At 39.8% G+C, this 17,510-nt stretch overlaps 1 protein-coding gene across 1 annotated transcript in view; it reads left to right on the top strand.

Moving 5' to 3' along the window:
* The window catches only part of ankar (ankyrin and armadillo repeat containing), a 75,955-nt gene that overhangs the window by 47,810 nt on the left and 10,635 nt on the right, over positions 1-17,510 (top strand). Inside the window, exons 14-18 of the mRNA XM_063052589.1 lie at positions 3,747-3,900; positions 5,869-6,030; positions 9,732-9,838; positions 11,695-11,817; positions 13,827-13,985. Coding sequence (XP_062908659.1) covers positions 3,747-3,900; positions 5,869-6,030; positions 9,732-9,838; positions 11,695-11,817; positions 13,827-13,985 — 705 coding nt within the window. The remainder of the gene's footprint in view (positions 1-3,746; positions 3,901-5,868; positions 6,031-9,731; positions 9,839-11,694; positions 11,818-13,826; positions 13,986-17,510) is intronic.

The following is a 17,510-nucleotide window of genomic DNA, read 5'->3' as shown; positions in this document are numbered from 1 at the left end:
CCTGTTGGAGGTGATAACATTCAAGCCCTGCCATAGCTGTCGAGCATCCTTCTGTGATTCAAGTTTGGTCTGGAATTGCCACTTCACATGTAAGATGGCTTTCTGAAGGACATACCTGAATCTCTTGTATTTTACTTACTCCAGACTTGAGTGCCACTGATCTGGCCCTCAGCAGATGGCAGATATCATGGTTTATCCAGGGTTTCTGGTTGGGAAAGGCTGAATGATTTTTTGGGGACACATGCATCCACAGCTGACTTTATAAAGTCATAACAACCATGGCGTATTTGTTGAGTCCTTGCGTGTGGCCTGACTCAAAGCAATCACACAGCTGCTCTTCTGCCTCCCACGACCACTCTTTGTTGGCCTTACCTCTGGAGCCTTGCTCTTTAGCCTCTGCCTGTATACAGGTAGAAGGAAGACAGCTAGATAATCAGATTTCCTGAAAGGTGAGCTAGGGATGGAACAGTAGCATTTCTAATCATAATGTAACAATGGTCAAGTGTGTTGGGACCCCTGGTGCTGCAGGTGATGATGATAAATGGGCAGAGATTTCTTCAAGCAGGCCTGATTGAAGTCGCCAGCAGTGATTTGAAAGGTGTCCGGATAGGCTGTTTCTTGCTTGCTAACTGCAGCACTCACTACGAATGCTTGGTTAACATCCACATTTGGTGATATGTAAACTGACTGCAGTCAGGATCGTGGAGGAGAAGTCTCTTGGTAAGTAGAACAGATGGCACTTAATCATCAGATGATCCAGGTTGGGAGCACAACAGTGCAACAAGACCACTACATCCAAGAATCATAAAGAATTTATCATGAAATACAATCCTCCACCTCCTGCCTTTTTTTGAGTTAGTTGTTCCATCCATCTTATGGATTGAGAACCCCTCTATCTGGAATGCTGTATCCAGCATTTCCATTTTGAGCCATGACTCAGTAAAACAGAAAATGCAGTAATCACTCATTTCCCTCCAATGCAGGAATCTTTTCTTTTGGTCCTCTGTCTTGTTCTCCAGTAACTGTACATTTGTTAACAAGATGCTAGGTAGAGGAATATTTGCACCCTAATGTTGGGATGTTCCAGTTTCCTTCCACATCCCAGAGACATGCCGGTTGTTCTATTAATTGGCCATTGTAAATTGCCTGTACAGTTTAGGAATCCAATACCATCTGGAGGAATTTGATGGGAGTAGGTTATAAGGAAAATTGATGGGGAAAATGGGATTGCTTTGTGAATTGGCATAGATTTGATGGACAGAATGGCTTCATTCTTTGTCTTAAAGAACTGTGAAAAATCCTTCATCCTATGTTTATCTGTTTTCTCTATACTATTTACCTCATCTTCTCAAAGTGGTGCCATGTTTTTGCCATTTTTTGGAGAAAAAACTTCTAAATACTCTGTTGGATGTATTAGCAATCACATTAAATTTGCTAGAAACACTGACTTCATACTGTCTGATAATTTGCATGGTTGTTTATATTTTGAAAGGTTATTTTTAAAGTTAGCCTAGACTTTTTTTTGTTTAATTAGAGGATGTGAGCATTTCTAACATGACCAAGATTTATTGCCAATCCCTTACATTCTTGGAAGCTAATGATAAGCCACCACCTTGAACATCTGCAGACTTGTGATGATGTTGGTTTCATAGTGTCATTAAATTATGTTCCGAATATTTAGACCCAGCAACAAAAAATAGCGGCAATGTACTGTATTTCCAAATACTGTGAACTAGATGGGGGAGGGGGTGCTGCAGATAATGGAATTTCGTTTTCTTGGTTTTATTGGTAGTAGAGATCATGCATTTAGTCAAAGAATCCTTGGCAAATTGCAACAAGTTTTAATGTTTTTCAAATTGCCTGATGTTTGAATAATATGACGACTGGGGCCTTAAAAGAAAGCCAAGACGAATATCCACTTAACTCCTTTAATAGTGGTTGCAAATGCCTCTGTCTTATCATTAGTATTTGTTTGCCGCTTTACCATTATTGAGAATGGGGATGTACTTGGAGTCTCCTCTGCCCATTATTGGTTTAATTATTATAACTTGATTAATTATAATTAAAATTGCTTAATTATACTAGTTTTGGCATGACGTGGTAAGTCTGCAAAGCTTTGATCTGATTTGATACATGTTGGATCACTTACCTCAGCCTAGAGCAAACAGCTTCCTCTGTTTCACATTCATACAGTCTTGCTGACATTCAATAGCATTACTGTTGCTGAGCCCTTGAAATTTCAGCAGCTTAGCACCTAACATTTGGGAATGTCTGGTGCTGCAATTGATATGCTTGTCTACATTTTATTGGTCCAGTGTTGTTCTTGATGGTAGTGGTAGAGAAAAGAATATTCCACACCATGAGATGTTTCATTTTGTTGGAATGGAATTTTGTTTCCGCTGTAGTCCACTTCATCCATCTGTGCTCAGTGTTCAGTTACTAGATATACTGTACACTCAGTGACTATTTTATTAGATACACCTGTACATCCACTCATTAATGCAAATATCAAATCAGCCAATTTATGCATAAAAGCATACAGACATGGTCAAGAGGGTTAGTTGTTCTTCAGACCAAACATCAGAATAAGGAAAAAAGTGTAATCTAAATGACTTTGACTATGGAATAATTGTTAACGCCAGACAGGGTGGTTGGAGTGTCTTGGAAACTACCGACTCCCTGGGATTTTTACGCACAGAAGTCTCTAGAGTTTACAAAGAATGATGTGAAAAACAAAAAATAAATCAAGTGAACAGCAAGTCTGTGGGCAAAAATGCCTTGATAATGAAATAATGAGAGAAGTCAAAGGAGAATGGCCAGACTAGTTCAAGATGACAGGATGGCCACAATAGCTCAAGTAACCAGGCGTTACAACAGTGGTGTGCAGAAGAGCATCTCTGAATGCACAGCATGTTGAACTGTGAAGTGGATGGGCTACAGCAGCAGAAGAACATGAAAAACAAATTAACCTTTTGACCATGTCTGCTTGCTTTTATGCATTGAGTTGCTGCCACATGATTGTCTGATTGGATATTTGCATTAATGAGCAGGCATACAAGTGTACCTAATTAAGTGACCACTGAGTGTATAATATAGTACATTCATGTGTTATCATTCTTAATAAGTAACATTATATTAGCATGACATCAATTTTGTTTACATAAGTTTCTTGAGCAAACATTCCAATAGTCCTTACACAGGTTTCAGCCTCTCAGTGCAGAGCATTAAACTGTGAACTTTCCCATTGCAGGAACTATATCAAATATCATCATGTTCCTCAGCACATAATTGTGGACTATAGAAGGGGGTTATCCACTCTGTTCTCTTTGCACTGGAAAACAATTAGGTTTTGAGTAGAGTAGGGGACATCTCTCACTAAGATGATCAAATTCCAGCAGCAGTTAATATTTGTTTTTGTGTACATCCTTAGAGCCCAGAGTCATGCTTTGCACACTTGTTTGGGATGATTTTAAACAAAGACCATCATATCTGACTTTAGACCACCTTAGCATACATACTGTACATTCTGGCAGTAGAAACTCCCCCTCCCTCTCTCCCCATCAAGAACAACATGAACATACCTTAAATGTTTGAACTGCAGTGATTAAGAGTGCTCACCGGAACCTTGTTTCTGCAGGCAATAGGGATAAGTAACTATTAGTAGTTTTGCTACCTACTTCTGTATAATGCTCTCATGTGCATATCATAAAGGAAAACTTGAAACACTGTCATTCCATTTTTTTCAGGTTTTTGAGATTGAGATCAGAGAACAGGCTGCAACAGCTATTTGGGCTCTGGCAGGACAGACTTTGACACAACGAAAACGTATGGCCAAGGAAATTGGCTATAATTTGGTCATTGATCTTCTATTATCTTCATCTGATAAAATGCACTATGTTGGTAAATTGTTTTCTAATAAATAATGAAAAACATGACACCAAGCATAGATTTCTAATGTGGTTATAAATTGTGCTAAGATACTAATGTATGGTACAACTGTGGTTAGGGTGCAAATGTAATGACCTATACAAACCAGCTCTGAACCTCAGTTCTGTTTTCAGGATAAAAGGGAGAGCTAATAAGAAGAAAAGCCCCGTGTGCTCTTTTTGGTGACATTTCCAGTGACTTGGATACAATTTGTCCAAGCACTCAGCCAGCTTCAGATGTTGCACTATGGTGTAGGAAGTAAGGGCATCAAAGAGTACCATTTGTTTATAATTTTTGTAGAAAATATTTTTCTATTTAAATATCCACATTCATGAGGTTTCTCTCAAAATTCCTAGATCAGGTCATTCCTTCTAAAATAATTACTTTTAAACAATTAGGATTACATATAATGCTGAAATTGTCTCCTTGCAACAAATATTGTTGAAGGGATATTTGGTCAAAGGGTTAGAAATTATGTGGGATTTTCTTAAGATGATAAAAAATGTTTCCGTTGACAGAGAACAACCAGAAATACTGAATTAAAACAAAAGGAAAATTGGGGAAGTGAATAGAGTTTATTTCATGTGGCAAGCTTCCTCCCACAATCCAAAGATGTACTGGTGGTAGGTTAATTGGTTATTGTAAATTGTCCCGTGATTAGGATGGGATTACCGGCATTGTGGCTCAAAGGGCCGGAAGGGCCTTTTCCATGCTGTATGTCAATAAAATAAAATAAACGTAGAATGCAAGGACAGATAGCATTATAACATTCAAAAGAATATTAGGTATATATGTTAAAATTTGCAAGCATTTGGAGAAAGAACAATACCACTGACAATACACTGAATGCCGTCCTACTGTGGTGTATTATTCATTGGGAGTGCAGCTGTTAAACAGTTAAATAAATGAAAATTCAGAAAATAGATTAATATCCCTAAGGAAATGATGAAAAAATTAGTAATTCACTTGAATTAGTGTTCTCCACAGAGAAACCTACAGGACAAATATCTGTATTTGTTAGTTTATATCCTAGTCTGCAGAATCTCTGAAAATATAAAATTACTGAATGAAATCAGTAGAAGTAGAATCAGGAAACTCATTGGGGCACAAATTATTTGCTATCTAATGTAGGAGTCTTTGTTTATTCTTCAAGTTAAGGTTTATTTAGGATATAAGTAAATGAAGTTTTTATTCAGATTTATTGCACATAACTATTTAATTTTGGACTTCTAGACGTTCTGCAGAATGTAAGTATATGAAATGAGCAAACTCAGTAAGTAAAACATTAAATTGCTATCATATCTGAAACATAAACAGTTGTTTAAAAATTTGTTTTACTAATTATGTTCCTTAAAATACTTGTAGGATATTTGTGGTTGTTAATCATGGCTGTCATTTCTTAATGTAGATTAGGTGGTATTGCCACTTTATTGCTTTTCATACACTATAAGGGACAACATTATGAAGTACAGTTAATGAAAGCAGAAAGATTTTTGAATTTTCTGCCTTGGCTATCAAACGTTTCAACATTTTTTATGAATCAATTTGAATTGTATTTCAGGAGAATATCTATGTGAATCAGACATTTTTTTTTAACATAGAATAGAATAGAATATCTTTATTGTCATTGTCGTGGAGCAATGAAACACAGTTTAGCAGCTCAACGTTTTGCAGCATGACAAAGAATATATACATAAAATAAACTCTAAAACCTCAGGAGTGCAGTCCAAAATTAATAATATATGGATGGGGGGGGGGTAGGACTATTGCACACCTGCCATTCCTGGAAGTGTGATGCATTTAGCTGCTTGTGGGTAGAAGCTGTTAAGGAGTCTCTTTGTTTTCGTCCTTAATGCTCTGTATCTCTTCCCAGAAGGGGTTAGGATCACTACTATTCCCACAACAAACAATCGAATTAAAACAATTGTTTTATTTACCTAGCTTGCCAGGCAATAATTGCCCTGAGTGAGTGCAACAAGGAACAACAAAACAAAATATGTGCAGAAGATGGAATCCCTCCCTTGATTCGACTTTTACGGAGCTCAAATATATCTGTGCGCACAATGTTGAGTGGCATCACTGCCCTGGGTACCATGTGTGTTGGTTAGTACACTCTTTTTACTAGAAATTATATTAAAGGCACTTGGAGATGCACAATTATTGCATTGAAAATTATTCTCCCTTATTATCTCATTCCTATATGCTTCCTGGTTCCTTAAGGTGGTCATAGCCAGGGGAGGTAGTGAGGATAATCTCCCACTACCTACTGAATGCTCACAACGATGTGTGTCTCAAATAACCAAGCCCAGCTCTTGGCCTTCACAAGCTACTAACCCCAGCAGAACAGTTTCTACTGACAGGAGAAGGAGCAAAGGAGGGTTACTGGTGTCTTAAAACCAGTCACTTCGGGCAGATGAGGCTCTTCACCTGTGATTGGCAGCTCATCTAGTAGAAGGAAAACTCTGATCTCAAACCTCCGGTGCCTTGAGGCTATACCCACTCATGGAGAAGGCTTCAGGAGTAAACTCCAATGAAAAATCCAGAGCTGGAGTCCCTAAGGCAGTCCGACAATGAGTTCAACGCTAACTGGCTACTCCTGTAATGCTGCTGGTGCCTAACTGTATCGGTGTGTGCTGTTCCTTTGGATTCATCAGCTGCATGGAGTGGTGGAGCTTGCTGCATGGACAGCAATTTGCTCTCCGTATTGTACTGCCCTTTCTTGCATATTGGCTTATGTATCCTGTAGATGGCTAGATGTAAAATCCATGCTCGACCCTGAACAATGGAGGGCCTCAACTATATGCTTCCTTGTCACCATCTGAGATTATATCAACAACAGTTGTGTCATAGGCAAATTTATAGATGGCATTTGAGCTGTGTGTAGATACACAATCAGGAATGTAGAGAAGGTAGAGCAGAGGCATCCTTGAGCTGCATCTGCTTTGTCTGTGAGGGAGAGATGTTATTTTCAATCCGCACTGGTGTGGTGGCCTGATGAGGAAGTCAGGGCTCCATTTCCCGGGAGAGCTACAGAAGCCCAGGTTTTGAAGCTTGTTGATTAGTATTGAGGGATGATGGTATTGAATGTTGAGCTATAATCTATAAACAACAGCATGACATAGGTATTGCTGTTGTTCAGGTGGTCCAAGACCTAGTGAAGAGCCGGTGAGATTGCATCTGCTGTAGACCTATTGTGGAGGTATGCCAATTGCAACAAATCCTGGTCCTTGCTTTGGCAATAATTAATTCTAGCCATGACCTACCTCTCAATATGTGTAAATGTTAGTGCTACTAGGAAATAGTCAATGAGGCAGCTCAACCTGCTCTCTTGACATTGGTATGATAGATGCCCCTTTGAAGCAACTGAGAACCTCCAACTACAGCAGTGAGATACTGAGGATATCCTTCAACACAACCTATTGGCACAGGTGTCCAGACCCTGCCAGGTACACCATCAGGGCCTGACACCTTGTGAGGATTCACCCTCATGAAAGATATTGAGGAGAGAAGTATATAAAGTTATGAGCATAGATGGGTTAGATAGCCATTCTTTTTCCCAGGGTGGAAATAGTAAAGGCCAGATGGCAGAGTAGAAGTTTAATGAAGATTTATGAAGCAAGATTTTTTTACTCAGAGAGTGGTAGGTGCCTGAAATGCACCACCAGGGATGATGTTACAAGCAGGTATGAGTGATGTTTAAGAGGCAATTAGACAGACACATGAACAGGCATGGAAGAAAGGGGTGCAGACCATATACTATCAGAACAAGAGAACAAAATAAAATTAAAACTATGTTTTCAAGGGCTAAAATCAGATATGAGATTTTGGTTTTAGAGTAAGGTATGGAGATAGTAGGAAAGGGCATCTTCTGAAATCTTAACGGAAAAACTTGATACCTGTATTTACTTTACTGACAGGACCTTTGATCAGAGAGAGTTCTTCTGATTTCTTTTGTTTTGCAATGACTTGGATGTGGAGTAAAATAATGATATGAAGACAAGTTAGGACATTGTTTTTGGATATCTTGTCAAATTATATGGAGTATACATTGGGAAGATGATCTGAGGTATAAATCAGTCATTATATAATTAAAAGCTCAATAAGTGGAATAATCGGATCCATTTCAGCATCCCTTCAATACGCTTGTGGACAATTATAACAATGTTCAATTTTAAATACATCTCTTACTTGAAATGTATTATTATATAATCATAACGCTTTGGACTGGTTCAACTGTACTGCCAACCAACCCCAAACAGAGATCTGTATGTTCCACCTCACCATAGTTCCTTGCATATTTCTCAAAAATCAAATAATCCCTTCAAGTAGGAGTTTCAGATATTATGAACTACATTGCCATGATACGTTCAATCTCTATTTCGAAAGAAACACTTATTATTTTGCCTTACCTAAATTAGAAGCTCCTTATAAAGATGCCACACTTTGGATATCCTGCAAAGTCATTGCAGAACAAAAGAAATCAGAAGAACTCTCTCTGATCAAAGGTTCTGTCAGTAAAGTAAATACAGATACCAAGTTTTTCCATTAAGATTTCAGAAGATGCCCTTTCCTACTGTCTCCATACCTTGCTCTAAAACCAAAATCTCATAGATTAATTTAATATTCTTTAGTTATATTTCACCAAAACAGGCCCTTCAGCAATTCATCTACAGCCACCAAGATGCCTAAATAAGCCAGTTCCATTTGCCTGTGTATGGTGTATTTCTGTCTAAATCTTTCTTATACATGTACCTATCCAAATGTTTTTTTAGGTATTGTAATTATATCTGCTTGTACATCCTCTGGAAGCTCATTCCATATATCCATTACTGTCCACTTGAAAAAGTTACCCCACAGATCCTTTTTAAACCTTGTAATGATCATTTTTTGGATGAATGACAAATTTCGATGTTTTAGTTTATATGAATCCTAACCACAACCCCTCTCACTTTAAACATATGCCCTCTTGTTTAAAATTCCTCTACCTCAGGAAAAAATATGTGACTATCAATCTGATCTATACTCCATAAAGTTTCTAAATTCTCGGCCCTTCTTATAACTGAAGCTCTCCAATCCCAGAAGCATCTTGTGTGAATCTTTTCTGCATCTCTCTACCTTAATCATATCCTTCTTATAGTATTGCAACCAGTATTCCAAGTACCATCTCACCAACATTTTGTACAACTGACTCTTATAATGTTATATAAAACCTTAAACTAAAATACTATTGTCATTTTATGTATCATAACTAGATAGAAATTCAACATTGAGTCTAAAACACAGTGACATGCTCAGTTGAAGGATGTCTCTCCTAAAGCTTTTGCTGAGCCTTATTGTAATAGTAGAGGAAGCCACAGAGAGAGATAGGTCAACATGGGAGTGGGATGAAGAATTAATGTAGAAAAGCCTTTGTCAGCATTCATAGAGATGAAGCCATATTTCAGAGAGAAGGAAGATGAGTCAGATGCACCCATGTGGAAAATCTGAATGCTGAAGCAAATGCAGTGGTAATAGAGGAACTGAGGAAATGGAATACTGTAGTTCTTTCAGGAAGAAGGACAGGAGAAAATATGGTTGAGGTGATTGTGAGAGTCAGTAATAAATATTTATGACTCACCTTTCCCCTGAGATAGAGCTGGCATGATTCAGACAGAGAAAGGAAGAGCCAAATTCCACCTTGCCTTTCCCTGGATATGATGAACTCCAACACTTACTTCAGTTTCTGGAGAAGAAATAAAGTTATTAATATAAATAATTATTTCTGTATATCATGTATTTACACAATTATATGTTTCTTTGTGTAGGTGTTGCACATAAAAATAATCCAATTAGTCAACAGAAGATTGTAGAAGAGGGCGGCATAAGTGTACTTCTCTATTTGCTTTTTTCAACACATTCTCCCCAAGTGCAGGTAACACTGGATGGATTATTACAGTTGTAAAACTGCATACACTTGTGAGAATTGGAGCAATTTGTATTAGAGGAAAAGAAGTCTGATGTGCCTGTCTCATGTACCCATGTGCCTGCAGTGCTTAGATCATTGTATACATGGCAGCCTTCAGATACTTAAACTAATGCTGCTTTAACGTTTAATTATACTTCATTGTATCAGGAGAAAAATATCAGTTGTTTGAACTAAAACAAAAGATTGTTTGTATAAGGAGAAGAGTAAAGGTATCAGAGGCAATTAGAATAAAAAGGGTCAAATTTTACAGGGTTAAAGTAATTTAGCAGTGGCTGCAGACACCTGATCTGCCAATACATTTTACTTAGGAGTTCCAGGAGCTTCTTGAAATAAATGTTGGACTTCATTTCAATGTTAAAGTGAGACATTTATGTTCATTTCAGGCCCGGAATCCCAAATAGCTTGGTTTAAAAATTGTGATATAAACCTCCAATTGGTACTTTTCAGTCTTGAGCAGCAATCTGGTAAACCTTGAAATCAATTAGAAGCAATGTTCCTCACATGTTAGTTTAACTCAGAAATGATGCAAAGGGTCCAACCTATTCTACAAGCTCAAAAAGAGCAAGGAACTTGGAAGATGTTCAGCATTTTGAGGAGGTAGAACTAGAAAGCACTGAAAGAACACTTACATACTGCTACAGGCCTGAGTACTCCCTTCAGAGCATCCTTATCAGTTGTGGTCATATCTCTGGGCCTCTGAATTGCCTGAAATTCATTTAGCCTGTCAGGCAAACATTCTAATGGTATCTTGACTGGCAAATCAACTTGTTTATTTGTTTTGCACCAAGCTGTAAGCTTGTTGTATCTATTTTGAAACACAAATAATTTAGCCAGCCCTTCACCTTCACCTTTCTGAGGGCTATAATATGAAATCAGAGCATGAATTCAGAAACATGGAAACTGATCATCCCAAAACAGATCATGACAAGGTTCATTCTCCACAAAGATATCTAAAATACACAAATCATCTAAGTTTATTGAACAGTTAGCACCAAAAGGAGGAGTGGATGAACCATGATCAATTGTTATCATGTGACAAGGATTTATTTTCTTCAAAATTAGTGCAGCCACTATCTTGGGATACATTGTCTGCATGAAACGATGATCTGATTTTACTTGAGGACTGCTATAGCTACATACTGTACATAAAACAGTCATGAATTCAAATAGTATATTTGGAATGGAAATGTGATGTTTTTCATTATAACAGGTCATAAAATTCCCACGTCTAAGATTTGATGCTTCAGATATGATGTTTGAGGCAGACAGCTGCTCTATTTTGTGTGTTAGTTCACGTACCTTCCTCTGCTTTGTAATATTTTGAGATCTCTTTTTCAGTTTATTTTCATATAGCTAATTGTGATTTCTTTGGTATTTTGCAAGGTATGGGAAAACTTCATATTAGTGTATAGGGAAATGTAAGGATCACACCTTGTTGATAAGAAAGGAAGTTGGAATTTCACATGTGGATCTGTACTGAATAGTGATTTACACTTTCAAGTCTAACAAATAATTTACATCAAGCAAGCAGTGAACATCAAGCAAGTCCCTCATTTACACATAAAAAGCAATATTAACAAGTGTTTTTTTTCAAAACTCTATTAGGGTTCATATGGCAAGTAGTGCAATTCTTTTTGGTTTTTAGTCAGCAATTTAATTAAAAATAAAAAATATGCCAGGAAAACTTTCCATAAATGTACTCATCGTGAGAAATTATGTGGAATAATAAAAACAAAACTGAAGTATTTCTCAATTACAGTAACTACCAATAATTTATCAATTTATTTTTGTATATGCTGTAGGTAGAAGCAATCTACAGCTTGGCTTGCATTATGTTGGGAAATAGTGAACTACAGAAGTTGTTAAAGGAGAAAAAAGGCTTTAACTACAAGACTGTATTGAATCACCTTAAATATGATGATGAAGTAAGCAGCTGTTAATCGGTACAATGTAAATAATTTTATAAGATTGAATTGAATTGACTTTATTACTTACATTCTTCATATACATGAGGAGTCAAAATCTTTGTTACATCTCCATCTAGATGTGCAATGTGCAATTTATAATAATTTATAATAAATATGTGTACAACAGGATGGTCAATATAACATAGAAATACAGATATGTCAGCATGAATTAAGGAGTCTTATGGCCTGGTGCAAGAAACTGTCCCAGAGTCTGTTGGTCCTGGCTTTTATGCTGTGGTACTGTTTCCCGGATGGTAGCAGCTGGAACAGTTTGTGGTTGGGGTGACTCGGGTTCCCAATGATCTTTCATGCCCTTTTTACACACCTGTCTTTGTAAATGTCCTCAATAGTGGGAAGTTCACGTCTATAGATGTGCTGGGCTGTCTGCACCACTCTCTCTGCAGAGTCCTGCGATTGAGAGAAGTACAGTTCCCATACCAGGCAGTGATGCAGCCAGTCAGGATGCTCTCAATTGTGCCCTTGTAGAAAGTTCCTAGGATCTGGGGGCCCACACCAAACTTCTTCAACCATCTGAGTTGAAGGAGGTGCTGTTGTGCCCTTTTCACCACACAGCCTGTATGTACAGACCACGTGAGATCCTCGGTGATGTTTATGCCAAGGAACTTAAAGCTGTTCACCCTCTCAATCCCAGATCCATTGATGTCAACAGGGGCTAACCTGTCTGCATTCCTCCTGTAGTTGACAATCAGCTCCTTTGCTTTTGCGACATTGAGGGAGAGGTTGTTTTCTTGATACCACTGTGTCAGGGTGATGACTTCTTCTCTGTAGGCTGCCTCATTATTATTTGAGATTTAGCCAATCAGTGTAGTGTCATCAGCAAATTTAATTAGCAGATTGGAGCTGTGGGTGGTGACACGGTTATGGGTATACAGAGAGTAAAGGAGGGGGCTTAGTACACAGCCTTGAGGGGCACCTGTGTTGAGGGTCAGAGGGGCAGAAGTGAAGGAACCCATTCTTACTACCTGCCTGCGATCTGACAGGAAGTCCAGGATCCAACTACACAAGGAAGGTTGAAGGCCGAGGTCTCTGAGCTTCTTGCCGAGCCTGGAGGGAATTATGGTGTTGAATGCTGAACTGTGGTCCAAGAACAGCATTCTCACATAAGCATCCCTCTTCTCCAGGTGTGTAAGGACGGTGTGTAGAGCTGCGTCATCTGTCGATCGGTTGTGTCGGTAGGCAAATTGTAGGAGATCCAGTGTGGGTGGTAGCATGCTGCAGATGTCATCCTTGACCAGCCTCTCAAAGCATTTTCTTATTATTATTGAGGTGAGTGTGACAGAATGCCAGGCGTTCAGACATGTTACCTTGGTCTTTTTAGGTATCAGAATATCTTGTGAATATTTTGGTGGAACATTCTTAAGTGTGAATGGAATGGACATTCCACAATGTTTTGTAAATTAAAATGAATTATCTCATTCATTAAATATTGTAGTTATGTTGTTATATTTTGTTGTGTAAAATCCCTGTAACAATAAATCTTCTTTATATAATGTTAAATGTGACTGCAAATAAACAAAACATTCACCGATAGTGACATGAGCCTCAGGAACTGAACCATAGAGTCCGGATGATCCCAGGTTAACTATTTGCTGTAAAAGCATCCATGGGGAAAAAAAAACACATGAAAGTAGAGAGCACTTCTATACTTGTTCATCAGCCATGACTCAAGATGAAAAGGAATGTGCAGCATTTTAATGGAGACGTGCATATTTCAAAGACAGTCATGTATAATTTTAAAAATCTATACTAAAGGTACACCTTTTGTAACCAAATAAATTGATTTCAGATGTATACTTTCTTCATGTACAGTAGATAAAATTTGATATTACTTATTTCCATGACCATAATATACAGTAGCTAAAATTGCTTATCATTCATTTTTGTTAATATATTTTTCAATAATCAATTAAATTCATTGTGGTTATTATTTATCTGTCACGTTTCAGGATGGTATTTTAAGAGCAGGTGGAGCTCTAGCCCTCTGTGCATTCAACAGTCCAAAGCAGCAACTTCTGATACATGAATCTGGAGGCATTCCTGCATCAATATACCAGAATTTTTTGCAATCTGGAAAAGAAGTGGATCGGGCCAATGCTGCATTTCAGGTATTCTTCCAGGGGAATTATCTCTAAAGCTAACCTGATAAATGAAGCAACACACATCAAAGTTGCTGGTGAACGCAGCAGGCCAGGCAGCATCTGTAGGAAGAGGTGCAGTCGACGTTTCAGGCCGAGACCCTTCATCAGGACTAACTGAAGGAAGAGTGAGTAAGGGATTTGAAAGTTGGAGGGGGAGGGAGAGATCCGGAATGATAGGAGAAGACAGGAGGGGGAAGGATAGAGTCAAGAGCTGGACAGGTGATAGGCAAAAGGGGATACGAGAGGATCATAGGACAGGAGGTCCAGGAAGAAAGACAAGGAGTGGGGGGGGACCCAGAGGATGGGCCAGAGGTATATTCAGAGGGACAGAGGGAGAAAAAGGAGAGTGAGAGAAAGAATGTGTGCATAAAAATAAGTAACAGATGGGGTACGAGGGGGAGGTGGGGCCTTAGCGGAAGTTAGAGAAGTCGATGTTCATGCCATCAGGTTGGAGGCTACCCAGACAGAATATAAGGTGTTGTTCCTCTAACCTGAGTGTGGCTTCATCTTTACAGTAGAGGAGGCCGTGGATAGACATGTCAGAATGGGAATGGGATGTGGAATTAAAATGTGTGGCCACTGGGAGATCCTGCTTTCTCTGGCGGACAGAGCGTAGATGTTCAGCAAAGCGGTCTCCCAGTCTGCGTCGGGTCTTGCCAATATATAAAAGGCCACATCGGGAGCACCGGACGCAGTATATCACCCCAGTCGACTCACAGGTGAAGTGTTGCCTCACTATAAGCCTACTGACTCTCACAGCTATCTGGACTATACCTCTTCTCACCCTGTCTCTTGCAAAAACGCCATCCCCTTCTCTCAATTCCTCCGTCTTCGCCGCATCTGCTCTTAGGATGAGGCTTTTCATTCTAGGACGAGGGAGATGTCTTCCTTTTTTAAAGAAAGGGGCTTCCCTTCCTCCACTATCAACTCTGCTCTTAAACGCATCTCCCCCATTTCATGTACATCTGCTCTCACTCCATCCTCCCACCACCCCACTAGGAATAGGGTTCCCCTGGTCCTCACCTACCACCCCACCAGCCTCCGGGTCCAACATATTATTCTCCGTAACTTCCGCCACCTCCAACGGGATTCCACCACTAAGCACATCTTTCCCTCCCCGCCTCTATCTGCATTCCGCAGGGATCGCTCCCTACGCAGCTCCCTTGTCCATTCGTCCCCCCCATCCCTCCCCACTGATCTCCCTCCTGGCACTTATCCGTGTAAGCGGAACAAGTGCTACACATGCCCTTACACTTCCTCACTTACCACCATTCAGGGCCCCAAACAGTCCTTCCAGGTGAGGCAACACTTCACCTGTGAGTCGACTGGGGTGATATACTGCGTCCGGTGCTCCCGATGTGGCCTTTTATATATTGACGAGACCCGACGCAGACTGGGAGACCGCTTTGCTGAACATCTACGCTCTGTCCGCCAGAGAAAGCAGGATCTCCCAGTGGCCACATATTTTAATTCCACATCCCATTCCCATTCTGACATGTCTATCCACGGCCTCCTCTACTGTAAAGATGAAGCCACACTCAGGTTGGAGGAACAACACCTTATATTCCGTCTGGGTAGCCTCCAACCTGATGGCATGAACATCGACTTCTCTAACTTCCGCTAAGGCCCCCACCTCCCCCTCGTACCCCATCTGTTACTTATTTTTATGCACACATTCTTTCTCTCACTCTCCTTTTTCTCCCTCTGTCCCTCTGAATATACCTCTTGCCCATCCTCTGGGTCCCCCCCCCTTGTCTTTCTTCCCAGACCTCCTGTCCCATGATCCTCTCGTATCCCCTTTTGCCTATCACCTGTCCAGCTCTTGGCTCTATCCCTCCTCCTCCTGTCTTCTCCTATCATTTTGGATCTCCCCCTCCCCCTCCAAATTTCAAATCCCTTACTCACTCTTCCTTCGGTTAGTCCTGACGAAGGGTCTTGGCCTGAAACGTCGACTGCACCTCTTCCTACAGATGCTGCTTGGCCTGCTGCGTTCACCAGCAACTTTGATGTGTGTTGCTTGAATTTCCAGCATCTGCAGAATTCCTGTTGTTTGCAGATAAATGAATCCAATCATCTTTACATTCTAAAAACTTATATCCAGAATGCACCTCCAGCCTTAGTGTCATGGAGTTGTACAGCTCTAAAAAGGCCCTTTGGCTCACCATGTTCATGCTGTCTGTCATACCTACCTATTATAATCCCATGTGTCCAAATTAGGTACATACCCTTCTGATTTTTGAGGGTCCAGGTCATGGTCGGTGCTGGGTACCTGGCTTTGGTCCAGATCATTATTAGTTGTTTATTTGGTGATAGTGTATGAAAGTTGAAGATAGAATTGGAGTGAGTTAGTGAAATAAAGACTTACAGGATATATTTCTGTACACAGTACAACCCTACATGAGAGATTTTAGGGAGCAAGCCAGAAAGCTGAAAAGCTGGAGCTCCAAGGTCGGAATCTCTGGATTTCTGCCTGTGCCACACACCGGTGAGGGTTACAATAGGAGCATGTGATAGATTTGCCGTGGCTGAGGAACTACTGCAGGGGGCATGGGTTCAGATGTCTGGATCATTGGGACCCCTTCTGTGGAAGGTACAGCCTGTCCAAAAGGGAAGGGTTACACCTGAACCTATGGGGGACTAATAACTTTGCAGGCAGGTTTGTTAGAGCCACTTGGGAGGGTTTAAACTAATTTGACAGGGGAATGGCAACCAGAGTGATAGGGCTAAGGAAGGAGTAGTTGGTTTACAAACAGAACTAGTGTGTAGTGAGACTGCTAGCAAGGGCAGGCTGATGAGAGGGCGGAGTTGCTGTCAATGGGATAAATTGTAATGTAAAAGGTGGACAAAATCAAAAAGGGTGCTAAATATAGAACTGAAGGTGTTATATTTGAATGCATGCAGTATACAGAATAAGGTAGATGAACTTGTAGCACGTTTACAGATTGGCAGGTATGATGTTGTGGGCATCACTGAATCGTGGCTAAAAGAAGATTATAGCTGGCAGCTTAACATCCAAGGATACACATTGTATCAAAAGGACAGGCATGTAGGCGGGGTGGGGGTGGGGATAACATGGCTCTGTTGGTAAAAAAAAAATGAAATCAAATCATTAGAAAGAGAAGACATAGGATCGGAAGGTGTAGAATCATTCTGGGTGAAGCTAAGAAACTGCAAGGGTAAAAATACCCTGATGAGAGTTATATACAGACCTTCAAATGGTAGCAAAGATGTGGGCTATAATGTACAACAGGAGATAGAAAATGCATGTCAAAAAAGCAATGTTCTGATAGTCATGGAGATTTCAATATGCAGGTAGATTGGAAAAATCAGGTTGTTGCTGGATCCCAAGAGGGGGAAATTTGTAGAATTAGAGCAGCTGATGGTTGAACCCACCAGGGCATCAGCTATTCTGGATTAGGTTTTGTGCAATGAACTGAAAGGTAAAGGAACCCTTCTCATCCAGACTATTCATCATCAAAAATTTACAGATTT

The sequence above is a fragment of the Mobula hypostoma genome, chromosome 6 (genome assembly GCF_963921235.1).
Source record: "Mobula hypostoma chromosome 6, sMobHyp1.1, whole genome shotgun sequence".
In the NCBI taxonomy this organism is placed as follows: Eukaryota; Metazoa; Chordata; class Chondrichthyes; order Myliobatiformes; family Myliobatidae; genus Mobula; species Mobula hypostoma.
Note: the sequence above shows the minus strand (reverse complement) of the source record. Positions and strands in the feature narration are given on the sequence as shown.